At 40.1% G+C, this 27053-nt stretch overlaps 1 protein-coding gene across 4 annotated transcripts in view; it reads left to right on the top strand.

Annotated features, from left to right (window-relative positions):
* TESK2 (testis associated actin remodelling kinase 2) overlaps positions 1–27053 on the top strand; it is a 76023-nt gene that overhangs the window by 41279 nt on the left and 7691 nt on the right. For all 4 annotated transcript variants that reach the window (XM_063165987.1, XM_063165988.1, XM_063165989.1 and 1 more), the window contains 5 exons: positions 11168–11314; positions 19618–19700; positions 21540–21615; positions 23229–23312; positions 24409–24495. In XM_063165987.1, coding sequence (XP_063022057.1) covers positions 11168–11314; positions 19618–19700; positions 21540–21615; positions 23229–23312; positions 24409–24495 — 477 coding nt within the window. The remainder of the gene's footprint in view (positions 1–11167; positions 11315–19617; positions 19701–21539; positions 21616–23228; positions 23313–24408; positions 24496–27053) is intronic.

The following is a 27053-nucleotide window of genomic DNA, read 5'->3' as shown; positions in this document are numbered from 1 at the left end:
TCACAGAATGGTTGAGGCTGGAAGGGACCTCTGGAGGTCACCTGGTCCAACCTCCCTGCTCAAGCAGGGCTGGCTTGGGCTGGTTGCCAAGGCTGGTCATAGAATCACAGAATGGTTTGTGTTGAAAGGCAACCTTGAAAGATAATTTTGCTCAAATTCCCCTGCCATGGACACAGACAGCTTCCAATAAACCAGGTTGCTCAAAGCCCCATCCAGCCTGGTCTTAAACACTTCAGGGATGGAGCATCCACAGCTTCTCTGAGCAGCCTGTGCCAGTGTCTCACCACCCTCATGGCAAAGAATTTCTTCCTGAGATCTAAATCTAAATCTACTCTGAGTTTAAAAACATTCCTCCTGCTTGGCCTTTTAAAAAGTCTCTCTCTGTCTTTACTGTAGGTTCCCTTCAGGTACTGGAAGGCTGCAATTAGGTCACCCTGAAGCCTTTTTTTCCTCCAGCCTTAACGATCCCAGTTCTCTCAGCCTTTCCTCACAGGAGAGGTGCTCCATCCTGATTATCCTGATGGCCCTTTATATTTCTGCTCTTAAGAAAAATCACTTATCTCACCACAGAAAAATTGTTGCATGTTAGTAGTGCTTTTAAATATCTTGTTAATTCTATAATCCTTTATTAAAATAATAAAAACTGTGGTGAATAGAGATAAGGCAAACCTACAAGATGCAAAAAGCTGTTACTGTGTGCCTGCCTACTGGCACATTTGAATATTGACTTAATATTCTGGGGTTAAAAAACCCAACCAACTAAACTGGTACAGAAAGACAAACCTATTGCCTGTGCTTTCTGCTTCATTGCACATGAACACCAGGACTCAGTTAGGGAAACTCAAATTTTTATCACTTTTGTTGTTGCATGCAGCAACTACCTGCTGAAAAGAATATAGGAACTTGTCTTACAGCCGAAAAATTAGGAAGCTTCTGTTTATATTCCAATATGAATGTGTTTATAAGATGAAAAACCATCTAGCAATAGATGATAGCAAAATCTCTAGCAATATAATTTTGAAGTTATAAAAATCCTGATCCTTTCAAGTAAAAAATTTTGGGATGTGCTTTGGATTTCTTTCTTCGAAGTATAATTTTTAGCTTTTGCTTAAATTATGGTATAATAATTTAAAGATATATCTATAGAAAAAAGAGTTATATAAATGTGAGTTTTAAGTTCATGGATATGTGTATGTATCTGACAAGTTATTTGTTTGGTAGCACATATAGACCTTGGGCGTACTTGTTTCTGTGTCCCTTACTAAATGATTTCTACTACGTCTTTGATCATTTTGAAATGCAGTTATAATTCTTTTTATAAGCTTGGTTTGGTGCCGACACTTCCTTTCATCTCTTGATTGTTCATAATAGAATTTTAAAAATACTTGTCAACACTTGAGCCATATTTGGTCTTCTTTTTGCACCCTTCACAGCATATGGACTGTCAGTTTCAGTTTTGCTGGAGCAGTTCACTTAGGTTCTCAGTTCAATTTATAAAAAGTGGCTGAATGTGGTCTCAGCAAATGTAGTTTGTGCCTTGACAGCCAGCTCTACCTCATCCTTTCTCAGTGCTGTGCAAGGCATTGCACTGTTTCATCTTCTAAGCAATGTCCTTTTTCCTCTGGTTTTATTCTCTTCAGAGCAGTACAGCATCTCTCTCTTCAACATGAGGCATCCCCCTATGAAAGACACGTCCCAGTTTGCAGAACTGAAGAGACCATTCCTGGTCCCTTGATCCTGTCAAGAAGCACAGGTGCCTCTAGAAGCAGCCATGCCCTGATTAACAGGAGAGTGCCAGACAAACCAGCTGTACTGGATCAGTGGAGAGATGTCTGCCCTAACTGTGTTTTTTGAGAGAGTGCATGATAAAGCAATAAAAGTTAAAATTCAGTTTTCAGAGACAGTTTGGTATAGGTTAACAACTCTGAGAAAGCTGAGTGAAGGTCAAAAGAATATGAGTACCCTCATCAAGATGTCTCTTTTTTGCTGAAATGATTCTGTAGGCACTTGCCCTGAGCTTGTTCAACCAGCTCAAGAGTTGCAGACTGGTACCTATGTGTACCTTGTGTGTGACAGCTGAGTCAGGCTGATGAGGCAAGATCAAATCTAAACATGGTACATATAGTAAGTAAATGAAACTGTTCAAAGTAAGTAGAGTTTAAGAAACTTGCAGAAAAGGGAAGGGGGATGGTCGTGGTTTTTAGGAAGTGTCACACCGTTTAAGCCTTATGTTGTAATTTTAAGGCTTCATGTATTATTTTGTAACAAGAAAAAACTTCATTGTGTTAGACACATTGCTATTTCACAGAAGTTTAGACAAAGTACATATTCTTTACTTTTATATGACTTCCTTGGAAACCTTATATTTTTGCGTGTTTTTTAAAAAGAAAAAAGACTTCAGCCCCAAACACAGCTTGATGTGCTGCACATACCAAAAAAATCCATTTAAAATCACACAAGGGGGCCTGGCTTTCAATGACAAGAGGCAGGAAATTTAGTGTTCTGACTGAAATTCCACCAGCAGTTCATACTCTTGCAGCTTCATGTTGTGGCATATGTGGTGTGCTTGACCCTTTGGTTCTTTCTCCAGCAAAAATGATACTGGTCTCCACAGGAGATTCAGCTAAGTCTCTCTGATTTGTTGCTTTGCAGTTTTGAGTGCTTAAATATCAAAAGTGAGGTTTTTGGAAAGCATGTAAAGGACCTTATTTAAGTTAGGTGATATTTCAGTTTTTTTCCCCCAACATCTGATGCTTTCTTACTTTTTTTTTTTTTTAATGAATGAAAGCTAACCATCTTGTATGATTGCAGTGATCAAAGATGTGGGTTTCCAGAAAAACACTTAACAGAGAATTTTAAAAAATCTGTTTGGGTGGGTTGTACCTGGCCACACAGAATGCATTTTGGAAGGAAATTCATGTTGCTCTACCAGGTCATGACACTTTATTCTGAAGACAGGAAGGTGGAATTGATTCTCAAAAATTGCAGTAAAAAGCTCAGTTACAGGAAGCAAAAAGCTGACAAAAACATTGTGTTCTGGAGGACACAAGCTGGCATTTCCAGGCCCTCTCTGAGGAGGGAAGCTGGCAGGCCAGTTAAAGGAAAAGCCTGCTGTGGGCTGATGGTGAGCAGGTAGGTTAAACACACGGGGACAGCTCTCCAGACCAGGTCTGTGCTTTTACCAAAAGCAGAGAAGCAGTGAAAGCTGTGTGAGCCCTGCATTGTGCTGCAGGCAGTGGGAAGCTGCTTAGATGCATCTGCACTGTGTGGTTAGGCAAGAAGGATGGGTTCTCACAAAAAGAAAGTTCACATGTAAGAAGAGCTATAATCAGAGACACTAAAGAAGTTCTCATGTAAAGACAGAAGCCAAGACTTTAAAACTTAAAGTCTAACTTGAGGTGCACAGTCTATATTATGCATGCAGGTGCTAGATGAGTAGTGATGAGCAACCAGTTATTTCAGTGAGAACTTCTGAGCTTTTCTCCCTTCCTCTCCTCTACTTTTTAAAATTAAATCTTGGCTCTGCAGGCTATACCTTGGCCTTAATTATTTCCCCCTCCTCTCTCACAGGAGGATGACTGACTTGTTTTATCACTTCAGAGCCTGTAATAGTGCACAGGCCTTTTATTCATTATATTATTTGAGACAGGAGCATCTAAATATGTTATGTTCTGAGGAAGACTTGCTAAATATCTTGCTGGTGCTAACCTCTTCCTCCTTTCTAGAATGTCTCAAGGATAGAAGAAAGATAAGAGGCAGATAAACGTTCCATTGTGTCATTCCTTGTCTCCCTTCTGCCCATGTGTGAGGCACACACATGTGGGTGGGTGCTCTGTGTGTGGGTTGTGTGGGTGTTTTTGGGGAGGGGTTTTTAACATCTCTGTTTTGACACTCACTGTAAGCCAACTGGACCACTTGCCATCACCTCAAGCAAGAAAGAAAGACGTTTTTTGTATTTTTGTATTTCAACCTCTAAATTCTTTTTATTAGTGGCTAGGTTGAAAAAAATAAGGAGATGTAAACTTCTCAGCTGTCATGGTATGGGTGGGGGAGAGAGGAGGAGAACTGAACACTGTCTTGAGCACTAGATTTTCCTGTTACTTCTGTATATGAAGAGAGGCAGTCCAGTTAGGTACTGTGATGCTGGCCACTTAACTTTTTGCCTTGTAGGTTTTTTTCTCACATATTTTCAGTAAATTTAGTTTGTATTTAGTGTTTTCTGTTATTTCCCCCCTTTTCAGTCTGGATCCCAGGAAACACATTCTTGAATTAACGGGTGTTCTGTAGTTTCACTTCCTCATTTTGCTTTACTTATGAGCCATCCAAAACATTCAGAAACTCCTTTAATGTTTGCTTTTACACATCAATATTAATAGAGGATCTTGGTGCCTTCTATAATTCCCAATAAAGCGTGTGAGCACCTTCAAATGTAAGTGGATGTGTTGAGTGGACGTGGGAGTGTTGAGGTTTGGAAGAGCACTCTGACAGCTCAAAGAGAGTATTCTTTGTGCAGAATTTAAAGTTTGTAGTATGAGAGGTGTTCATGTGCTGTAAGTTTTGCTCTCAGTAGATCCTTGTAGCTGTTTCACAGACTCCAAAAAGTGAAGCAAAGAGGTTATTTTTTCTGCCATCTTGCAGCCATATAATCTGTGGGCTGCTGCTGCTGTTATTTATGTGGGGAAGGTGAGAAAGACCTTATTTAAATGAGAAGCTCATTGCTAGGAATTGCAGCTTCTCAGCAGAACTGAGTCCAGTATGTTTGAAATGCTGTCAGTGTGGATAGAGCCTTCTGCTCTAAACAGAAGTGTTATTGTAGAGATGCTGTTTCTCTTGCCTGTGTCAGCAACAAGGTACTTTCTCTTCTATGCCTGTGTGCTAATTTATGCCATATTCCAGATTCTTATCTGCACTGAGACTGGGCTCCACTTAGAATCCAAATGGTTGTGACTTCAGATTATAAATGCAGGGTTTTTTGTTAGGCCTTCTTTGCTTTCTGTGTTTTTTTTCTACTAATATAATTACAGGAAAAATGGTTATCAAGGTCAGTTTGTATAGATATACTGGGAGTGTTTTCCGGTTCCACCAAAATAAGCTTATTTCCTGCAGTATTTCAGACCTGAGTGTGAGTGAGCATCCAGAAAACTGCCCTCATCCACGTGGGTTGCAGCAGTGCATTGTTGCTATGTGCCTCAGCTCAAGACTTACCAACAAGAATCTGTTTGTAGCAGCAAGTAGCCAAGTGAACATTACATTTTGATTGAATGGAATGACAGAAAAGGGCTCAATTCAGCATACTGACCATAAGAGCTGTTGGAATTAGAGAATTAAAGGAAGACAAATCTTGCTGAATTCTTTTCCATGCCAACGCTTAAATGTTTGGAATGCAACAAATGGTTTTCATTACAGCTCCTTCCTGAGTTAGTGCATGTTAATTCTTGTTTGCCCTTATAAAAGAAGCCATGCCTGTACATGCCTTTTCAGAAGGAGGAGCCAATGAATTAATCAATGCCACAACTGAGAGAGAAGAAGGAACAGAGGTAGATCTGTTGCATTTCTTGGCTTTTGGTTCTGAGTTCTGAAGAGTGACCAGGCTATGGCAGTTGACAAAGCTGACCCTTTCCTCTGTGAATAGCTAGCACTTAAATTTATTTTAATCCTGTCATCGTTAACACCTTTAAAGAAAATACACAATTTTTTGTTAAAGAACGTGATTGTTTGTATTGGTAGAAAAGCAGACGAGAAATTGATTTGAGGTTACAGATTCTTTTCCTTCAGTTTTCAGGAACTGAGGAGCAGGAAAGTAAAGGAGCCTTCAGATGCAGACTTTTGGTTTTGCTTCTGTTCTTTCAATCAAGCTGTTTTTCCAAGCCACTTGTGCCCTTGTGATCCCTCATTAAAAAGTTTGATCTTTGTTCTGAAATGTGTTTGCTTCACCTGTGTTCTCTTTCAGTATTTGTGTGTTTCTCCATGGCAACATTAGTTGACCTGCTGAGCAAAAATATACTCACACAGCCCAAATTCAATATCCAACTTGTTCTGCTTCAATGATTAATTTATTTTGTTTAAAACAATCAATGGAAATGGAAGGTTACTTGGGTCAGAGGTACTTGGGTCAGGTGTTTTTGTAAATTTTTAAATTGTGGCATTTTTAACAAATGGAGGTTTAGGAACCAACTTCAAATTTTAAAAATGTCAATTTAATCTCATCGTCAATCCCACTGTATCAACTTGTAGTATGATCATTTTTTTTTCAGTTCTGCACAGCTGAAGGTAATGAAAACAGTTTGAGGAAAGGATGAAACTTCCAGTCCTTCCACTGTAGCTAGTTATGCCAGTTGTGACAGAACAAGGGTACATTGGCCTGTGCAGAAGCCAGAAACCTTCAGAGCAGTCACTTGGAGACTGCAGAGTGTGACAGGTGACTGTTAAACAAAAGAGAACTGAAGATGCAGTTGTCTTCCTTGAGACAGGTGGTCTGAAACTGGTTTTAAAGTTCTGCAGAAAGCTTAGTGAAAAGATCTCAGCTTCCTTTTATTAGGCATGAGTTACCATCTTACTTCCAGCATTAGAAATGATACAAATATGCAAGCTCTGTCTATTTTGACAGTCTTTCATGCTTTTGTCAATAATGTCTGCAATACTTTATTTTACTTTCCAGGTCTTCCTTCAGAGTATAACTATTTATTCAGGGTTTTGCTCTGATGTCTCTCTTCCTTCTCCATGCAGAAAATGCTACTGCCACAATTCTAGTTTCTCTTTTCTCCTGCATCTCCACCTGTTTCTTCAATGTGTTTTTGCAGTATATTCATTTGTTGCTATCTCAGTGTTTGTCTTCTTGTGTTCTGGGTCCCTGGATCTCTTGCTCTTTATTTGCCTCATTTGGTTTGTCACCTTAAATGCACTCTCCACACCTACTTTTCTTAACCACTTAAAGCCTTGTCATTTGCAACATTTGGCCAACAGTACAGGGGTGTCTTGTGGTTATTTGTTGCTTTTCAAATGACAGGCAGTGACATTTAAAGTCATCTAAATAGCAGGCCAAATTTTTTCTTTTGGCTTTCCTGTGTCATATCTGTTGGCTTATTTATATCAGACCTACACACTGAAACAGCATTGGTTTTCAAAATAGCATTGGAAACTCTTTGCAATTCCCATCAGCCTTCTTGCTTGGACTTGGCAATATTTGGAGTCTTTGTTTTTGACAAATAACTGTTAGAATTGTGTGAATCTGGTGCCTTTTCTTTAAGAGCTATTAGTTCTCATATTAGTGTTTAAACTGCAGTTTTGATTTTTGAAGCTAAAATCTGACAGCTGAAGTTGGGTATTATCTGACAGCTGAAGTTTGTTATTAGTCCCTTGAAATGAAGCATGTAATGCTGTGCTTAAGTACTGTTATATGCTGAATTTCTTCATTTCATATGCTGGAGTCTGATAATGTGACTGCAATTGTGTTACAAGGCAGCAGTCCTATTATGCTGATTTTAGGTTAAAGTAGCATGGCTGTTGCATGGGGATAAGTTATACACTGCTGCTTCTGCATTTCATAGCAGTAAACAATAACATCAGAAACCTCTTCAAGGTTCTTTGATCCAGAAATCATCTGTGCTTGGCTGAGCTTCTGACTAACTTGTCTTTCAAAGGAGCTACTGCCCTCTTTCTTCATAACATTTGGGAGAGGTACCAGAAACGCAGTTTAGCTCAAGTTCTGTTTTCACAACAAAGGTATTAGCTCCTACCTCGGTTTTTTTAAAGAAAGAATATTTTTGTGGTCTAAAATTCCGAGGTCTTTTAAGCCAGTGTTCAACTTTCTGTGTTAAGTTGTAGTAAATGTAAAAATAAACAACCTATAGCTGTTGCTTTCAGACTGGCAACCAGATAAGCTGGCTGTTGGTGTCCAGTTACATGACAGAAAAGTAGCATGAGGAATAATGGGTAGCTGTTTCACTGCAACCTGATGATACAGGGTTTGAAAAGGTCTGAACACTGCTCCATTTAGCTGTGATGTCTCTAAGAAATGTAGTGCCCTTTGCTTTCATTGTCATAGCCCAGTCAGATCTCTGTTCCAATTGCTTGTACACTTATGTGATGGCTGCTGTTGTTGTAGTAGAATAATGTTTTGAGACAATGTGTGTGCTGTAGCCTTACTGTACTAGTACTGTGTCAGGAACAGAATAAAATCCAGTGTTCTCTTTGGGAGAGGTGCATTTTCTATCCTTCAGGATATTCTTACCACACAGAGCTGATTTGTGCCAGTAAGAGATTGAGAACAAGTATTTTTCTCTTTCAGTTGCACTGGCAATTAGGAAGTAATGTACATAGTTTTGTGTCTGTCCTGAAAAGGCATTGTTGAAGTCCTCTGAAAAAAATAGGCCATCAGGCTGGCTGTTTGCATTATCAGCCTGAGTGACTGGAAGAATTGGATTACTTACATGACACTGAGGGAGCACTGTGCAGTGCTTGCCTTAGGAACAATTCAGATCTCTGCATGCAGATATTACCTGCTGGCCAGCTAAAACCTGAGATCAGCTAAAGATGTCTAGGAAAATCTTAGTTTGGTTGTTCACTTGATGGTTAGCTTCATGTGCTTCATGTGTGTAGAAATTAGAGCCAAAGGCAGAACTCACATCTCTGATAAATGAGGGCTGTGCACTTGCTGGGTGGCAGGGAGGCCTGGTGGGTTTTTGTAGATCTGCTGGAAACAGGTTTGACTGTCACTTTTGTAGCTCATGGATGCTGTGTGCAGTGTGTGTCAGCTGTTCCCCAGCCCATGCTGAATCTAGTCCTTGCAGTTAAGATGGGTGAATGACCCTGCTTGACTGGAAGAGTGCTGCAGGAATGTTAAATGCATTTGATGCATTTAACTAATATGGCAACAATGGATCAAATCAGTAGGCTGCTGTGTTGAAAAGGAAAGCAAGAGCATGCTCGATATTGTAGCCAGCTATTGTGCCATTTCATTGTGTGTGTCAATACTCCTAGGGGCTGCTTGTTTATTAGCATTTCTGGAGCAATTTGTGTCATGGAATGGCACAGTTCAGAGAACAGAAAATGAAAGCTAGGTCAGTGATTCCCTCCCCCCTTGCATTGTCTTTCCAATGAATTCAAGTATGGTGGTGCTTTATGGATGGTCTGTTACTGGCCTGTCAGAAAGGTAAAATGATTTGAGATATTTGCTAAGTGTCATTTTATAATTGAATTATTCAGCCAGGTGCTTTGGTGCTTTCTGTTCCAGGTTGGTCAGTATTGTTCTGATTTGAACATGACTAGATGAGAGGTGCTGTTTGCACTGCTTCAAGGAGGTTGGGAATATATAACTTGTAGAAATCTTAGTTGCTGTTTTTAACTTAAGCATAATAACAACTTATGTTTAAAAAAAAAAATCTAATTTTATTGAGCATGTTTTTATTTTTTGGGTGGTTTTTTTTCTTGTGTGCTCTATAAGGTCATCCAGTTCCCTTAGGGATTCAGATAAAAGAAATGAGAAAGATCAAAGCTGGAAAAGCTCAAAGCAGCATTGTTTCCAGCATTGAACCCGGTTGGCTACAGCTCTAGTTGGTCTTGAAAATCTCCAAGGATGGAGATTGCATAGCCTCAGAGTGACCTGCTGCCGAGCTGCTCTGCTCTCCTGGCACAGGAGCTCCAGCACAAGGAGCAGGTTGTTCTGGAGAGAGGGGGTCATGCCCTGGGCTCCGGCGCAATGCGGGCTGGATGAGCCCCGTTCCCGAGGGATGCACAAGGAGCCCCCCCCGATGGGCTCTGTGCCAGGTGAAATCGCTCGGTGCCTCCTCTGCCCCGACAATTCTGCCTCCTCACGTAGTTACCTGTGTATCTGCTGAAAGGGTTTCCACTGGTGAGATCAGCAGCAGGTGGACCCGAGCTGTAAGGAGGAAGCTTTTCTTGCAGGCTGTGCAGGAGGTGATCTGTGACCCCCAGAGTTACCAGGAGAGTCCAACTTGTGTGTGTTCTTTCTTTCCTTGCTGTAGCACAGCCTCGGGAGATCAGCTACATCCATCCACACTGCAGGGTGTATGGCTCATGTTTGCCTCCAAGACACAAGAAAGAGCAATAAAATACAAGCAGTTTCCAAGTTTCTGAAACAACAAGAGCTGCAATTTAGGGGGTTTTGGTTTGTTTTTTTTTAAACATGAGAATGATGCTACATGTTTTGTCCAAGTGAATGACACAGGAAAGTTGTTTGAGAGAGAGTTGGAGACCTGTGTGGCACAAAGAAGTGAAGTTGGTGCAGTCTGGCACAGGGATACAGGTGTGGGCCAGGCTTGGGAGCAAATTGTCCTGTCTGCTTCACTTGAGTTTCCTTGACAGAAGTCACTGCATTGCTGCCAGGTTTTCCTTCTGGAGTGAGCTACTCTCTTTGCCTGGTCCCTGGTGGGGGCCTGGGGCTGGGAGTGTAACAAGAAGCAGTTTAAACACTGTGTAGCTGCTGATGTGCTATAAAGGGCCTATACATAAAGCATAAGCTGTGCTGCTGTAGTGATTATTCCAGCACTGGAGTTGCCTCATCTTAACCTGGGCTACAATACTTTGTATCATTTAGGTGCTGCTTTGTTTCACTGTCTCTTGTAGCATTTATCTTTCCCTTATTGTGCTTTCCTTTTTGAAAGGGCCACCATTTGATGGGGTTGGTGTAGTACTGAACACACTGGGAATCATATTGCTAATTAGAACTCATAGATACAGCAGTGAAAAAATAGAACTTAGAGCCGCACATTGTAATATTTTCTTTGATGCTGTCTCAGTTTAAGGGAACTTGATCAGGCTCCATGACCTACACTTGGATGCTTACCTCTGCCTTTGTTGATTAATTCTATATGGAAGTCAGCTCTGCATTGTTTTTTGCCCTAATTTTCCTCAAGCTGAAATGAGAGAGTGATAGGATATTGCAGGGGTTTCTGAAGGGTCTGTTTAAATACCATAGAGTTAATACAGTGGTGGCTGTTGCCTCTTTAATATGAGTGTTGGTACAGGTGGTGAAGGGAAACATTTTCAGCTTCTCTTGATCTGCAAACTTGGTGCCTGCCAAGCCCATATGAAAAAAAGGCTTTAATGCGTAACGGAGATGAAGTTACTTCTTGTAGTGATGAATTTTACATTCCTGACAAAATATTAAGTTAAATAATTAATTACAAATGTCACTTTGTCTTTTCAGTACATCAATTGTGGCAACCTGGAACAGCTACTAGATGGCAACCAGCATCTGCCCTGGACGGTGAGGGTGAAACTGGCATATGACATCGCTATGGGAATCAGTTATCTTCACTACAAAGGCATTTTCCACCGAGACCTTACATCCAAGGTACTGTTCATAAAATTAAGGGAACTTCCTAATGAAGGCACTGTTACTGATTGTTGGGTTTTCTCCCTTCCTTCCTTATGTAATAGCAATTCCTTGCAGAGAATTGCTATTACATAAGGTGTGATCTAAGACATTTTGAGAAACAAATTGAAATGCTGTCTGTAGAATGAAAACTCTCCTCAAAACATGTTCATAGTTTGTATGGAAACTAGAGAAATTGTTATTATGAAGGAAGATCATCCCTTAAATGAGTTCAGTTAGGATTTCTCATAAAGCAGCTGCAGAGTTTTTCTAGTTCTGAATTCTGGTTCAGTAAAGTATTTAAATCCCTGGATAATTAAGCACAACAATCTAACATTTGGAACAGGTTAATCATATAAAGAACCCAAACTGAGGGGATTATTACAAACGCACTTCAAAATCTCTTTGTTGTTTTTGTTTCCCTGTGTAATTCACAAATCTTCTGTAGGAAGAGTGACCTTTCATTACTAATTCTGCCTTAAGTGCTGTGTACAATCCTGGTTTATGTTTCTTTCATTTTAAAAATCAGTAAGATCAATATAGCTTGCCTAAAATTTTCAAGTTCTGATATTTTTTTTTCAGAATAATATATCAGTGGCAGAGTTTTCAGTGGTCATAGATTTTTTTTCCTAGTTGCTCTGGTGACATGTTGCATGAATTTAGTTGGCTGAAGTAGCTGGATAATTCAAGCTCAGCTAGAAATATTGACACAGGAGCACTGAGCTGTGTGAGCAGATTGTCCCAGTATTCACACTGGCTCTTACCACCCATTGCAGCCTGTACTGAAGGCTTTGCTGTCCTGCCTGTCCTGTTGTCTGGTGCTAATGAGCTGGTTTAAACTCACTGGGGGCCTGCAACATGAAAGTCTTTCAAAACTCTTCTTGAGAAGGCTTCATCATGTCACTTCAATCAGAAGCATCCAGAAGAATGTTAATTTAGTCTAAAAGGAATTATTTTTTTAGGATTAGAAACAGTTTTTAGAAATAAAACCACAACAGAGTGTGCTTATCAATGAGGCTACTACAGTTTTAGGGATTTTTTTAAAGCTTCCTTAGTGCAGTGTTAAACAGATGTAGAGTCTGCATTTAGTCAAGGTGAAAAGAAACAGTTCAGCTGGTAGATGAAAGAAGTATTTTGGTGAAGTCATAAAATAGTTTCTTGGCTGTCCTTTCAAGTGAAAGGCACTGAATTCTGTAAGGAAGAACATCAAATTTATGAAAAATGCCCAGACTTGGAGTCAAGTCACTTTGACACGATACACTCAGAAAGCTCCATTTCAGTCACCTTGGTGTGTGCAGGTAAGAGATCCATAAAAATATCTGAAAAGACAGTTTGGTATTCCCCTTTCTCTTTCAGTTCAGGATGTATTTTAGTGCATTTAAGAGTACAGTTACTGCAAGGACCCGAAGTAACTCGGGAGAACTGAGTGCCTGCAGCATTTATTGTAACACATTCTGTGATGGTCAGTCATATGAAAATCCAGTTCCTGGGCTCCCTGTGAATGCCTTTGTTCCCAGCTTTACATAACTGTATGTCATTCTCTGGTGCTGCCCTGCCAGTGCTTCAATGTTATCTATTGTTGAATGCCAATTGTTTGGAAAGCTGCACCCGCTGGGAGGGGTGCGGGATGTCCCGGAGAGAGCAAACTCATCAGAGGCCACAGCAAGTAGTTAAGGTTATTCAAACACAAATGAACAACAAATCAAACCCAAAGAATTCACCAGCAGTTATGCTATATTTGGGTGGTTCTTAGCACTAAAGTTATAGTGTCTGTGTGGGTCACATCAGAAGCTGTTAGCTTTAAGAATAATACAGAATTTAATTGATGACAGATATAGTCTGTGTTTTTAAATTTCTTGGGGATTTTTGGGTTGGTTTTGTGTTGTTCTGGTTTTTTTTAAGTTTAATTAATTGTTTTATGTAATGTATGCACTTTCCTTGTTCTGTTTGGAAAGGAAGTAGATGAAGCACCTGGCCTTAAACAGTTCATGAATTTTATTAGCTTATTAAGGTATTGATGAGATAAACTGTAAATCTGTTGGGCAAACTACTCCCCTTTTGGGCAAATGTTTGCACTGCTGGCTGGTAAGTTTTTAAAAAGTAACTTTGTTCCAAAGAAAAACAATGAAAATAACCATAGGGAAAACCTGTCACCAAAATGTTCAGTTCTTAGACTACAGCTTTTGGCTACTGCATGAGAATATGCCTTGGCTTTTACCAGGTTTGTACTGGTGATGGATGAGTTCTCTTCATTCTTACTAGTAAATAGTCAGTGTGTGGGCAAGCTGAAGGAAGATGTGATGGACTCTTGCCTTGGGAGAGAACTTGGATTAAACAAGGGCAAATTCAATACTATTTTCTATTGTCGTTCTTTCTTCAATAAACTTCACTAATTGATGGGATGGCTTTATTATTCAAATGAAGCTAAAGACAAGGCTTTAGACATCTGCAAAAGTCAGAGCAGGCTGAGTTTGCAAGGTGGCAGAATGGAGTATTTTTCTATGAAACTTGCTGGCCTTGACTGAAGTGTGAACAGAATGAAACTGAGACTTTCTGTATAGGAATGTCTCCATGCTTTACATGTTACACTTGGGACAACAGCCCACTGCAAACTGTCCTTTAATATGAATTTTACTAGTTTCAATTAATTTAGATCCACACTTCTGCCTTTCTGTTTCTGGTAAACTTCCAGTTCCTGCAGCTTCCTGGAGTGGATGGTGTCATACATAAATTTTACTGTGTCAGTTATGGCAGCAGAGCTGTCTTGCTCTTAGCATTATATGTGTCAATGTATTTGATGCCTGACAATTTTAAGAAAGAAAACTTCCTGTCCCTTGCTAATCTGAGATTGGAAAATAAGTGGGTTGGGCCATTAGTATATAGCAGAGTGATCTCCCTTCCTAATTGCACCATGTGGAGAGGAACAGCACAGCATTGATACTGCAGGAGGCCAGAGGGAAGAACGGTAGAGAAGAGTAGATGTAGGTCATTATAGTCGATGTGACAGCCCAGGGGCATGTCAGCCCTCATCTCCCACTGGTGCCCTTCCCCATGGCCTTCTGTCAGAAAGAGAGGCAGCTCTGCTTAGAAGGGCTGTGCTGCCCCGACAGCCGCTGCTTCCCCATGTCATGAGCAGCTCAGTGCCTGGGCTCTGGGCTTGGGCTGCTGTGGCTGGTCAGGCTGAGCTGCCCTAGCTGATAGCAACAGCCTGGCTTGGATCTGTCAGGAGGTACAAGTGGTCAGACTGGCCATTTGCAGCCTGCACAGAGCAGGGGTGTGGGCAGAGTGACTTGGCCTTTTTATAGGGCAGGAAATGTGGTGTCCGCACTTTTGACTTGTCATGAAAAGATTTACATGGAAATGAAGCCACAGATGGGTTCTGACAGGCAGCCTTGTTGGTTTATTCCCTGCTCTTGGTCCCTGCCAGTCCCTGGCTTGGGCTTGTGCTCTGTCTTGTCACCTTGGTGGTGCTCTCAAATTCCTCACACAGCATATACTGTTCTACTCTGTTCCAGTCTACTCTTTGCAGAGGTGGCAACAGAACCATCTTATACAGAGGTCTCACCACTTTTCAAGTTGAGAACATGCCTAAGTCAGTATGATACCATGGACTGATATTTTGACAGTTTACACCCCCTCCCTAAAAATCCACTACCAAAACTCTTGATTAAAAACAAACGGGCAAACCTCCAAACAAATGCCTTTTAATTTTGCAGAATTATATAGAATTGAAAACCAGGTTTTATAACCAATAGTGGGTTGTGAGCAGTTTTGGGGAACATTGTGAGTTCCATTGATGAAATTGTAATCTCCAGGCACACACACACATATATATATATAAACACACATGTGGATGTCTGTGTATTCCTGCCAACATCTGCTTTCACTTCACAGTGTGTAATGGCTCAGCCTTCTCTCACTGAGAGAGGAGCAGTCTCAGTTACTATGGGACAGAGTCATGTGTGTAAGCAATTACTGTGGATTATCTGATGTAACATAAATTTACTGCCTTTGGGCTTGAAAGTGACATGCCCTGCCTTCCTACCGTGTATGCTGTTTGCCTCTTTAAAACAAAATAAACCCCATGGCCATGAACAGCACCTTTGTCTGATGAGTCTCAAAGTTGGTGCTGCAGTTGCAACGTTCCCTTTGTGCTTGAATAAGCTTTTGTCTAGATATTTTGCACTGGAAAATTTTGCTGTTACAGATGGCTATTTCTAATGATAGTCTCAATACTAAACTTCTACTGAAACTTCAGGAAGCAAATGGAACTTCTCCCTTAAGCATGATATTTTCAAAAATGTATCTAGTACTGTAAACTTCCTGTTACACATTTAATTCTCAATGGGGTTTCTCCCGGGGGAAACAGGAGACACTTTTTGAACAGCTGATACATCTCAATTGGCCTTTAAGTATTTTAATTTGGTAACAGTCAGCAGAAGGTTGCAAATGACACTGCAGTGGCGTTTCTGTGTTTTCTGGAGTGCACTAAAATCTCTGGGGAGTTTAGCTTGTATGTAATATCATAAAATAAAACTACGATGTTTCTTCATCTAAGCAACTTATTTTTAACTCTGAAACTCTTGAGTCTATTTTCATTTTTGTTTATATAAAAGGGGGAGTAGAATATTGCATTGGTCTTAGTAGGATTATGCTGTGCAAAGCAGATGTTAAGCTCCTGTAACACACAAAGGGGGCTTTATGTTCTTTCACATCTGTCTGCATAAACAGCTCTGTTAACTCTTTCAGACTCATGTACAGAGCTCCTTGCTTCTGTTAAGAGATTGCCTCAGGAAGGACTGATGAGGTCCCTATTTTGGGAGGAAAAAAAACCCTCAAAAACTCAGCTGAAGTCAAATACTGCCCTCTTTGACAGTGTGAGCTGCCAAAGGAAAGACATCCCTGTCTGTAGAGGTCCAGAAAGAAAGCCTGAAAAGGTCACCAAGTTTTATTGCCTTGCAGCTTATACAAATAGTGCAATAGTAAGTCAAAAGTCCTTTCTCAAAGCTCGTGTTGTGAAGCTGCTTGGCGTTTCATTTCATAGGCGGTTGTTGAGAGGCTCTTTGCATTAGTGAGGGGTTTGAACTCTTGCATCTCTGAGCTAAAATCCATTAATGGAACTTCTTCATACCACACTGATGTACTGTTTTTTTACAGAAACTAAGAAGTATCACTTTGTTAGAAGAAACAGTGCAGTTTGTGCTATTGTACTTTTACTACTAAGATACCACCTCTAGATTAAATTCAAAAGCTATTTTTAACCTTCTAGTCTCTACCAAAGCTTTGTCCCTGTTTGATCTTGATTTATCTTGTTGGTAGAATATGAATTCTTTCTGTCTTTCATTGAGTGCACCTGAACCACAGTGGGCTGTGTTATGTCACCTATTTATGAATTGCATCTTAAGTGGAAACTCCATTATCTGTGCAGGGGTTTGGCATTACTAGGGTGGGAAGTGTGGAGAAAAGGAGTGTGGTGGTGCTGAGGGCTCACCTTGACTGCTTGGAGGATCTCAGCACAGAATGCAGCTTTACCATCTGCACAGTCTTGCCCTGAATGAGCAGTACAGGCTGGAGAAGTGAGATCTGACCATGATGGTGTATGTAGAAAGGGTTTACTGCTGATTTTGCTAGGAATGGACTTTCATTCTTTCTGGGTTCCAGGAAGCCAGTGCTTAGCTATGTAAAAATTTGCCCCCAGATGAATTAAATCAGTTTAGTTTCACTACAGCGAGCATTTGTTGTGACACTGGAATTTTATTGTATGGTACATGTCACCTGCTTGTGGCTGATTTAAGTGTGAATAAAAAAGTCACTCTTGTACTGGACTATGTGTCCTAATGAACTTAAATTCACACTCAGCACTTCTTCGTGTGCAAACAAAAGACAAGCATGCACTCATGAGAGAGAATACTTTGTGCAGCCCACCACAGCAGCACAGCTCATATCAGTACCCTACAGCAGGAATGTTCCCCAAGGCTTTCCCCTGGTGCCTTCTCCTCTGGGACCTGTGGACCCCACAGCAGTGGGGTGTCTGTGCTGCTGGGTCTCTCCAAATGCACTGCAAGGGAGCCTGGCTCTGCTGCAGGCAAATTCTGCTCACTGGGGAGGGGGCTCAGAGCTGTCAGACAGCATTGATTTATCTAGGAATAACCTACTTTTATAATAGTTCAGTGCTGCACCTGAAAGCTGAGACTGCCTGGGGCTTGGTGGGGGGTGGGATTGTTCAGCTTCAGTTGATGTATCGCTGTCTAACGGGATGAGATTAGATCCTGGTAAGAACCTGAAGGAATATTTGCTGTCAGGATGATGTTTCATTTAAGCTTCCTTTTGGTAACAAAGCAAACTTGTAAATTATTGTGGATCTTAAGATCAGTAGACGGATTTTTAGTTATGTTGAAAATAGTTCTTAGTCAGGATGTAAATGTTTCCTCAAAATTTTGGAGATGAGGGATTATTGGAGAATGACAATAATCCATAAAACCCAGAAGGTAAAATTAAGTACTGCTGTCTTGCTTCTCAAAACAAATAAAATGTAAATAATCAAAGGTATAATGCAAGAAGGAAACCTACATTTCAAAACTAGTGATTACAAATTATAGAGGTTTTAAAAAAAATGTTGAATTAAGGATCCTCTTTAGTCACTGAAAAATCTATGGCAGAAAAGTAACCTGAATTTTTTTCTACATAGAATAGTATCAGCCTACTTGAACACTGCAAAATCTTTGGTGTCCTCATGGACTTGTTTCTGTGTGGTACACAATGAAATTCCACTTGTCTGAATCATTTGAGTAAGATTTTTCAGTAGTTTTATCCTTCTCAGTTTTAAGTCCACTTACTGTGACCAAACGTTTAAAGAGAGGCAAGCTGAATGAATGCGCTCTTTGATAAAAGATAACAAAGCTCGCAACTGAGAAGCTTTGCTGCTCTTTGGGCAAGCACAGTTGATTTAACTTGGTGCATGTTTATGGATCCCCAAACTAACTGTAGTTATTATACTTGAGTCATGCCAAACAAATAAAGCTTTGCATCTCAGGAGCCTGGCATGTGTTTCAAGAGGCTGGCATGCACTTTCTTTACACCACCACAGGAGTGGCTCGCTTAACCTTTTAATTGGCAGGAAGAAAACTCACTTCATGGCCTCAGCCACAATCGTCTCTGAATAATGTAAACAGTGATGACCTGAACTTGATCTTTTAGACAAGGGACTCACTTTTCTTGGTGGTTGCATTATACAGACAAGCTAATGCTCTGGGGTCAGCGAGGGGCTTTTGTGTGTCCAGGCACAATAAAGGCAGAAAGTGTTTCCTGCTGTTTAGCTAATTAATGCAGGGTCCCACCCGGCAGGAGTCGGCACTGGGTTTGCTGCTCACTGCTATTGTACTGCCCGCAGGAGGACACAGAACTACACGTGGGAAAGGAATGAATTCTGTCTTGTTCCATCCATTGCAGGACAGAACAAAATGCAGGGAATCAGCTGTTGATTCATTTGGTGCAATGGGAAAAGATGTGGTACTGGAGTGGTCAGAGCATATTTCTCAGAGTTGTAAATAAAAAAAACAAAAAGAAATCGATAATAGCCTGTGTGGGATGTGATGCTGTTAGAGCACAATTATCTCTGTGTCCTTAAATTGCCCTCCATCCTGACACTGGAGGGCACATCTGAAAGGAAGAGAATGACAGCATTTCCCTATTACTTTTCTCTTAAATCATGTCTTATGATGTACTGTAAAGTAAAGAATTTTGAGACTGTGAAAGCACATATAACTTGGTCACATCTTATATTTTCTGATGGAAGTTTTTTGCAAAGCAGCACATTCCTTTTCAGTACTTAATGCAACAAAACATAGGCATTTAGAGTCTGCTCTGATCTTGTATTCTGGTCAGGTACAGGCAAATTGTAAAGAGAAAATGTAAGGTGTCATAGTGAACAGCATGTATTGCATATTTGAGCATAAGGGAGCTAAATCATCTTAATTCTTGTTAAAACCTAGCAGGGTATGTGCTGCCTGTGGCTGCCTGCCTTCTCAGCAAGTTTTTAAGTGGATTATTAGCTAAGTGGAAGGCTGTTTGCAGCATCTTAAGTTTGATAGACATGTGATTGTGAAGGGGGGGGTGGGGGAAAAGGGTTGTTGCTCTCATACAAAAGCTTCTCATAGATGAATATCTTCCAAACTATATTTGTAGTCTTGTTTTATCTATTTTTAATCTGGAATGTTACAGAGGTTTCATGCCCAGATAACAACTCTTCTGTTTGTTTTTTGTTTTGGTTTTTTTTTTTCCAGAACTGTTTAATCAAACATGATGAGAATGGATACTCAGCAATAGTTGGAGACTTTGGTTTAGCAGAGAAAATTCCTGATCACAGGTATGTGAGCTAATCTAAATGAAGTGAGAATTACAGTTCAAATGTAGGACAGAAGCTCTTGTGAGCCAGGTCCCTGAGACTGTTATTGCACTCTGGTACAGAATTTTCAAAAAATACCCTCAGTCTTCAGTCTGGAACTGCAGGCTGGGTAGCCAAAATGTTCCAGCCTTAATTACTGTCCATTTTTGATATTTAGTGGTGACATTCATTCTTCAAAACTATTCCAAGCACTAAAGGATTTGCTCAAGCTTTTTGGTACATCTCTTAAGGTGGTACTTGGGAATTTTGGGTTTAAAAAAACCCAAAACACAAAGCAAACACAAAAATACTGTCCAGCGCTCTGGATTGGGATGATTTTGTAATAAATGTCATTTGTTGATTTCAAGCAACTTTCATTTCTTTGCACTTTCATAAACAATATTCATTGTCATTCCAGCATCATTCTTATTTAACCTCTGGGTTAGTTTTTAAGATCCAGGATTATAACAGAGTAAAATAAAATTAATTATAAAATCACTGTCTAACAGTAGCTCACAATTTTCTTTTCCCTAGGATGAAATTATAATCTTAACTCATTTGAGGAATGCACAGGGGACTGTCACAAGCTATTGTCACAATTGAAAATAGTCCTTTTGTCATCCCTCCATTAGAGAGATCAGGGACAAGGATTTCATTGTTCTCTCTGTATATTGACTTGTGTATTGCAGAGTATTCTGACTCTGAAATGTGCTGTCAGATTTTCTCCAGTGTGTGCTTCTGCATAAAATAAATAAAAGCATTCCAGCACTTTTGACTGCAAAGAAAACAATAAAAGTTGATCTCAGCTCTGCACAGTTTTTAAACCGCACATGTCCTAAAACCATACATTGAGAGATCTGAAGGCTTGCATTAATATTGGTGAAATAGTGGATCTAAAAGCTTAACAAAGTGAACATCTTAATTTACAAACTACTGATAAGTGCAGCCAATGTCTGTCTTGTAGCTGCTGTGGAGCACCCTGTGAGGTGCTGAGAGCTTCAGCTGTATTCAGATGAATCCATCACAAAATCAGCAAGACACTACAGGTGCCTTAAGGTGTGCTTAATACCCAGCTTTGAGATGCCCTGAAAACTGAGATTACAGTTAAGGTAGCTTGAGACTAAAGCCAACAACATCATAGAATGGCTGCATCAGCACTATTAGACACTATTTTGTTTTTATCTACTTTTACCTCCATTTTCAAAAGCAGCTTTGTTCTTTCCAGTTTGCTGGTAGCAAGCCATGCTACTTTGAGATCTTCAGAGGCCTTTTCTTTTTTAAATAGGTATTCCCTCAAGATCAGCTGGGTGACAGGCTGGAGCCTTTCTTAAGGCCCCAGTATTCAGCTTTATGGAAACTGCAAGTTTTTCAAATTGGGCCTACTCTGAGTACTTTTAATTTTTCCATTCTAAAGGATTCATCTGTCCATCTTGATTTTTATTTTTTAAAATACAATTTTAAAAGCTTTATTATTTTAATAATAAATAAGTTTGACTTCATTCAGAGCTGCACATCTAGGGATGGATACCTGAATGTCTTGCTGGATGAATGGAGAACTTGGCATCTAGCCCACAACTGATGTCCACAAACCTTTTTATGTGTAGATGAAGGAGCCAACTCTGCCAAGAGTCAGGCAATAAAAACTATTGAACAGCTGTGACCTTAACATAAAACATTCTTTTAAAGTAGCTGGACACTTTAAAATGGAAATAAAATAGGAGTAATTGATTGGGAAAGTTAGTAGCAATGCTTGAGCATTTAATTAATGATTCTTCCTTCTCTCCCACCACCCCCATCCCTATCTATCCCACATTTATACAGTGAGAAGTTACCAGTTGTGGGTTCACCTTTCTGGATGGCACCAGAAGTTCTCAGAGATGAGCCCTACAATGAAAAGGTAGGTACATGATATAAATGCAGTTAGCTGTCAAATGTTTTTCTTCTGTAGCAGTATGCAAGATTTAGAATTTCCATCATATTAAAACTTGTTATTTTCAGTTGTGATGTTTCTGTACTCAGTAACAGAAACAGACTAAGGGAGAGTGAGAATTAAATAGCTAATATTTGTAACTCATGGTGTTTAATCTTATATGGAAATAAATTGGCTTTATGATTGTTCTCTGTTATGCTATACTGACATATAGTGATATTTTGTTGACCTAACACGATTTAATTTAACCAAGTCTGAGAAATGTAGCAAAGTTGCTTCCCTGACTGTGCAGTAGTGAAACTTGGGTAGAAGTAAAAGGTCTATATATAAACATGCATAACTCTGTATGTGTGTATATCTATTTCTATATCTATATATGTGTGTGTGTATAAATACAAAAATAAACTAGCATGTCTGAAGGTGAGATACCTTGATAAGACAAAATGTTCTCCAAAGGTATTTCTGAGTTTTCCTGCTTGTGTCATTGGGAAGTGTTTCTTTTGGAGGAGGATCAGGTCACACTGGGTTTTAGAAGTGGTGTTTTCAATCAGTCTCTTATTTACACAGAATTTTGTCTCCATTACTTCAGCTCTGCCAGTGCAGCCTTTATGAGATAAAGGCCACATCCTATACCTCTCTATATCTAGTAGTTAATACTCTGTTTAATTGATGGTACTTTAAACTTGCAGGAAAGCAGTAAGTACCTCAGTAATGAATGTAATAATTACCATTTCACAGCTTTTAAAAGAGTTTAATTGACCTAAATTAATAATAAAGTGCCTAAATCTATGATGCCACATTCCTCATTGACCCTACCATCGGGAGGACTAAAGAGGAAGCAGATTCATACCTCATCAGCATGAAAGGTGACATATAAGGGATGAGGGATTCATGCTTCTGCCCTGTAGTTTTGTATTCCATGTTTTCCTAAATTTTATTACCTGAAAAATTCAGGTGGGTGGAAATCTGAGGAACTGTGCAGCTCCAGAGGTAGTCAGATAAGTGCTTACTAAACATCATGGAAATTAAACCTGATATACAGTGCTGCTAGATAGCTCAAGCTTTGGGAAGACAATTTTCTCCAGAGATACTGAACTGAGAAGAGGAAAATGTAATTTTTCTTAAAAATAGCAATAATGTTCTGGCTAGGCTGTGAATTGTGTATTCTAAACCTGTTTTTCTAACCACAGTGATATATGGGCATGTAATGTTTTGGCTATGTTTTTAATTATTCCCATGTGTAGGACATCAGATGGAACTTCACTATTCTTTGTGCAAGGAAGGATTTTGAATTTTTTTAAAAAATTTTTGCATTGCTGAATTAAGAGTCGTTTGGTGGGGTTTTTTTCCTCTTGAAAGAATTTTAAGGTTATCATTGCTATTTGTACAACCAGAATGCTTTCTGTGAGCATGGGTTTCTTCACATGGAAAATGTTAGCTTTAATGCAGTTGCTCAGTGTTTGTGGTGTTGTTTAGTTGTTTCATGATAGCCATTTGGGGTAAGGAGAAACTCAGTGGCAGATAAGAATGCTGAGCATTCATAGCTGAACCATGTGTCTATTGAATTTTTTCTCTCTCAGGCAGATGTGTTCTCCTATGGCATAATTCTGTGTGAGATTATAGCAAGGATACAGGCAGACCCAGACTATCTCCCTCGCACAGAGGTAAGTGGCTGTGTTTATAACATTGGTGGGAGGTGGTGAGTCTGCCATGATAACAGCTCAGCCTTTAGAACTTCTGCCACTGCTGTCAAAGATAGGATGAATAGGTGTGACATTAAAAATAGCCTGTAAAAAGCTTTTGCTCTTTATGCTGTTATTGTGGGAAGCTCCATTGAAGACACTTTCTCAGAGGCTTTGTGCAGCTGCAATCCCCATGGGAATCCTTTCTGCCCCTAACTGGCAGGACATCGAGAGCACTGCAATGCAAACTCTTCCTTTTGTGGAGTGATAGCTTATGTAGACTTCTTGCCAGGTTCACAACAGACATTTTGGCATTCTGTATGCACTAAGCAGCCCCCTCCTTGTGAAAGAGGCAGGAGCTGTGTTAACAGCAGCTAAAATAAGTTAACCCTTATTTTTGTGTGAACTCTGCTGAGCACAGTGGATCTGAGCTATAATTGAGTAATTAAAGATACTTTTTTCTTTATTCATCCCATCTACAGGGAAGCATTTGACCCTTGGTGGGGTTATTCCAAATTGTCTATCCCCCTCTATTTCTAAAAATGGAAAATTGCTTAAGTCTCAGACTGCAATAAATGAAAGATTCTTTTTTAGTCTGCCCTTCAGATTTTATAGACATGCACTTAAGGAACTGGATAATTTGTATTACCAGTTTACCATCCACTGAAAAGTTAGCAATTTTAACTGATACATTTCCATCATTGCAAAGCCTCTGGTTTTGGAGTGGGCTGTTAATTTGCACTATGGAAATCACTACAGTGAAACATCATAGTATATGGTATTTCCAAATCCACACAGGCAACATTTCAAGTGCAATGGACTGCATTTGAGTCCAGGAAGAAGGATGGGCTTTGATGTCAGCCCATTCTCTTACAGCTATCCTGTATCAGTAATCCCCACTGGGGATGTGCAGTTTGGAGTCTGTGTGAAGTTTTCTCAAACTTCTGTTATGTGATTGCTGAGAAAGGTGTTCATGGTTATTCCTGGTAACTTCACATGGGGACCTCCCAAAAGAAGATGCTTTGAGCTAGATAGAAGACCTCATTTATTTCTCTGTGCTTTGTTGTCGTTTGTACAGAACTTTGGATTAGATTATGATTCCTTCCAGCACATGGTGGGAGACTGTCCTCCTGACTTCCTCCAGCTGGCCTTCAACTGCTGTAATGTGAGTATCTTACTTGAAGGGGAGAGACCTAAACTGGAGTTCTCTAAATCCCTCTGGCTTTTGAAGATAAAGCTTAAAGCATTTAAGAAGAGACTTGAAGAGCCTACCTCTAGAAGCAGTGTACCTTCTGACAGCCCAGGAAGTCCCGTTCAGTTTTTATAATCCTTCCCTTCCCCTTGCTCAAACTCTGTGTTGTGTTTCTGCAATTCTGTGTTCTGTCATGCCAAACAAACAGGTCTGGCACACTGAACAGCTTCTTGCAGGCTGCTCAGGCTGACCATAACCAGTTGGATGCCATTGACACTGGCTAACCCTCAGGCTGACAAAATCCAGCTGCTGTTGTGTGCAGGCCTACTGAGCTATGAAGGAAGGACTGAGTTGCTCTTACAAATAGAGGGGACAAACACATCAAGATCAGGCATTAAACTATTTGGAAGTGTCTGTATGATGCCTTTTGGAAAAGGGGTTTGACATCCAAATGCTTAGCCTATGTCATAAAATCCAAACTGTGACTGAAATGATTTATTATCTGTAAGGCTATAGGCCATGTGCTGTATGGTGAAAATTTTCTGGCAATTATTCAAGTAAAATTGTGATAGTAGATACCTTCCTGGCTCCTTATTGTGAAAACTCCAGGGCAGTGGATCTCTTCTGCTGGTTATCCTGTAACAGAGTTACTAGTATCAATGTACAGTAAACCAGTTTATATAAAATAAGAGAACCTGATTTTCCACCACATTCAGCTGACATTGAGAATGTCCAGTTTGCTCAACTTAATAGAGGCAACTTGAAAAAATTTTACTGCACAAAACTTAGCCCTGGATTCCCAACCAGGCTGTGCTGGAACTAATGCCAGCATTGTGTCCAAGTGAGTGCTTTTAAGAAGTCTCATCTCTTTGTGCTTTTGGTGGTTATTTTTGACCTGATGTCTCTCTTTACTTTGTATTAATACAATAGCCCATGCTCAAGGAGAGAGTTGTATAAAGGTCAGAATAGGGGCAGTGACTGTTGCTCTTGGCACTACATAACATAATTTAATTTTTAAAATGTTTGTGGAACTTACTATGGATGAGCTACTTAACTCCTCTAATGTCACCCTAGTAGAGCAGAGCTTCCTTTACCTGGATAGAGGCACATCTCACTCATGTTTATGAGGCCCTTTGATTACATGAGCACTAAAGGGTTTGGTTAGAGGCATGATTTGACTTTGGAAAGCTCAGCCCCCACCTGCAGACTCCAGAAATGGTATTGCATCCAAACACATGGTGCATGATTCAAAGCAATTTTTCAGCTCACAAATTCAGAATAAAGCTTCTCATGAAGGAAGGGACAGTGACCTTATATTCTCATGTAGAATTTGGTGTGCTCAGAGAAAAAGGGTTTTCTCCTGCTCATTATTGTCAAATGCAGCTTCCTGTATAATAAATGTCCCTTTGCTGAATTGAAATGGAAATTACTGTCTTGTGATCTGGCCATTAATATGCTGATTTCAGTGTGGGGCGTGCTGGAATTCACATAGCACTCACCTAGGAGAAGGGAAATGGAGTAACAGATAAGGCTTTCTTATATCTTCCTCAGCATGCTGTGCCCCTCAGTAAGAGGTGATCAGTGTGTTAATTTCCTCTGAGACGTGGACATTTATGTACCTTTTTATTATGTAATAGATCAACAAGGTGTGAGCTGTATAGCCCAGCTGAACTAATGTGCAAAGCCCTGGGATTTGCTACATCCAGGAAATGTGTTCTAAGGCACCCTAAGAAAACCAGTAAAAACTGACATTTATGAGTGGATTAAAATTTAACTTACTGTTACAAAGTGTGGGGGTTTGCAAATAAGCACCTGTGAGAAGCCAACAATTATAAGCTTACTTGTGGGAATATTTAATAAATGTAATCATAAGTGATCATGCAAAAAGCTTACCAGGATGAGCTAAGCTGTTGCAACTGCTGCTTTTAGAAGGAACCTTCTCTTCCATTTGAGCAAAATCTGGACTGCTCAGGGATGGAAGAGGCAAATACTGCTCTGAGTAACTTTTCCATTGCTGCTTTTGTCTTGGATCTTACCTAGCACAAATTAAAATAGCGAGAGAGCTCTTTTTACTTCCTCTAACTTCCTGTAGCTTGCAACAGCTCTGTGAGATTCCCAAATTAGTAAGTTTGTCAGAGTACAGCGTGTGCTTCAGTGTTGCCCCTGCCCTACTCTTTCAGTGAGACAGGGAATGCAGAAAAATATTTTCCAATGCCAGTAAATTCCAGCTGCTGCTTTAGAACAGTTTTCTTGCTGCTGTTGATTTCTTCAAGTGTGGCTTCTTTGTTTGGTTTTTGTTACTGTCCATAGGACTTTTTAGCACTTTTCCCCTTGTGCTAGAAGGTGTTCTGGCATTGCTGATCATACCAGTTGTCTTCAGAAAGATCCATCTCAAACAACCTGCAGGGCAGTACCAGGGAGGTCTTTGGGGTTTGTTGTGTACAAAGCACTACTGTTCCCATTGTAGAGTTGGGATCTGTCTGGGCTTGTCCACTCTGAGAAAGCCTTTAGCAGGCTGGAAACAGCAATCA

The sequence above is a fragment of the Melospiza melodia genome, chromosome 11, assembly GCF_035770615.1.
Source record: "Melospiza melodia melodia isolate bMelMel2 chromosome 11, bMelMel2.pri, whole genome shotgun sequence".
Classification (NCBI taxonomy): Eukaryota; Metazoa; Chordata; class Aves; order Passeriformes; family Passerellidae; genus Melospiza; species Melospiza melodia.
This window is presented reverse-complemented; position numbering and strand designations above follow the sequence as displayed.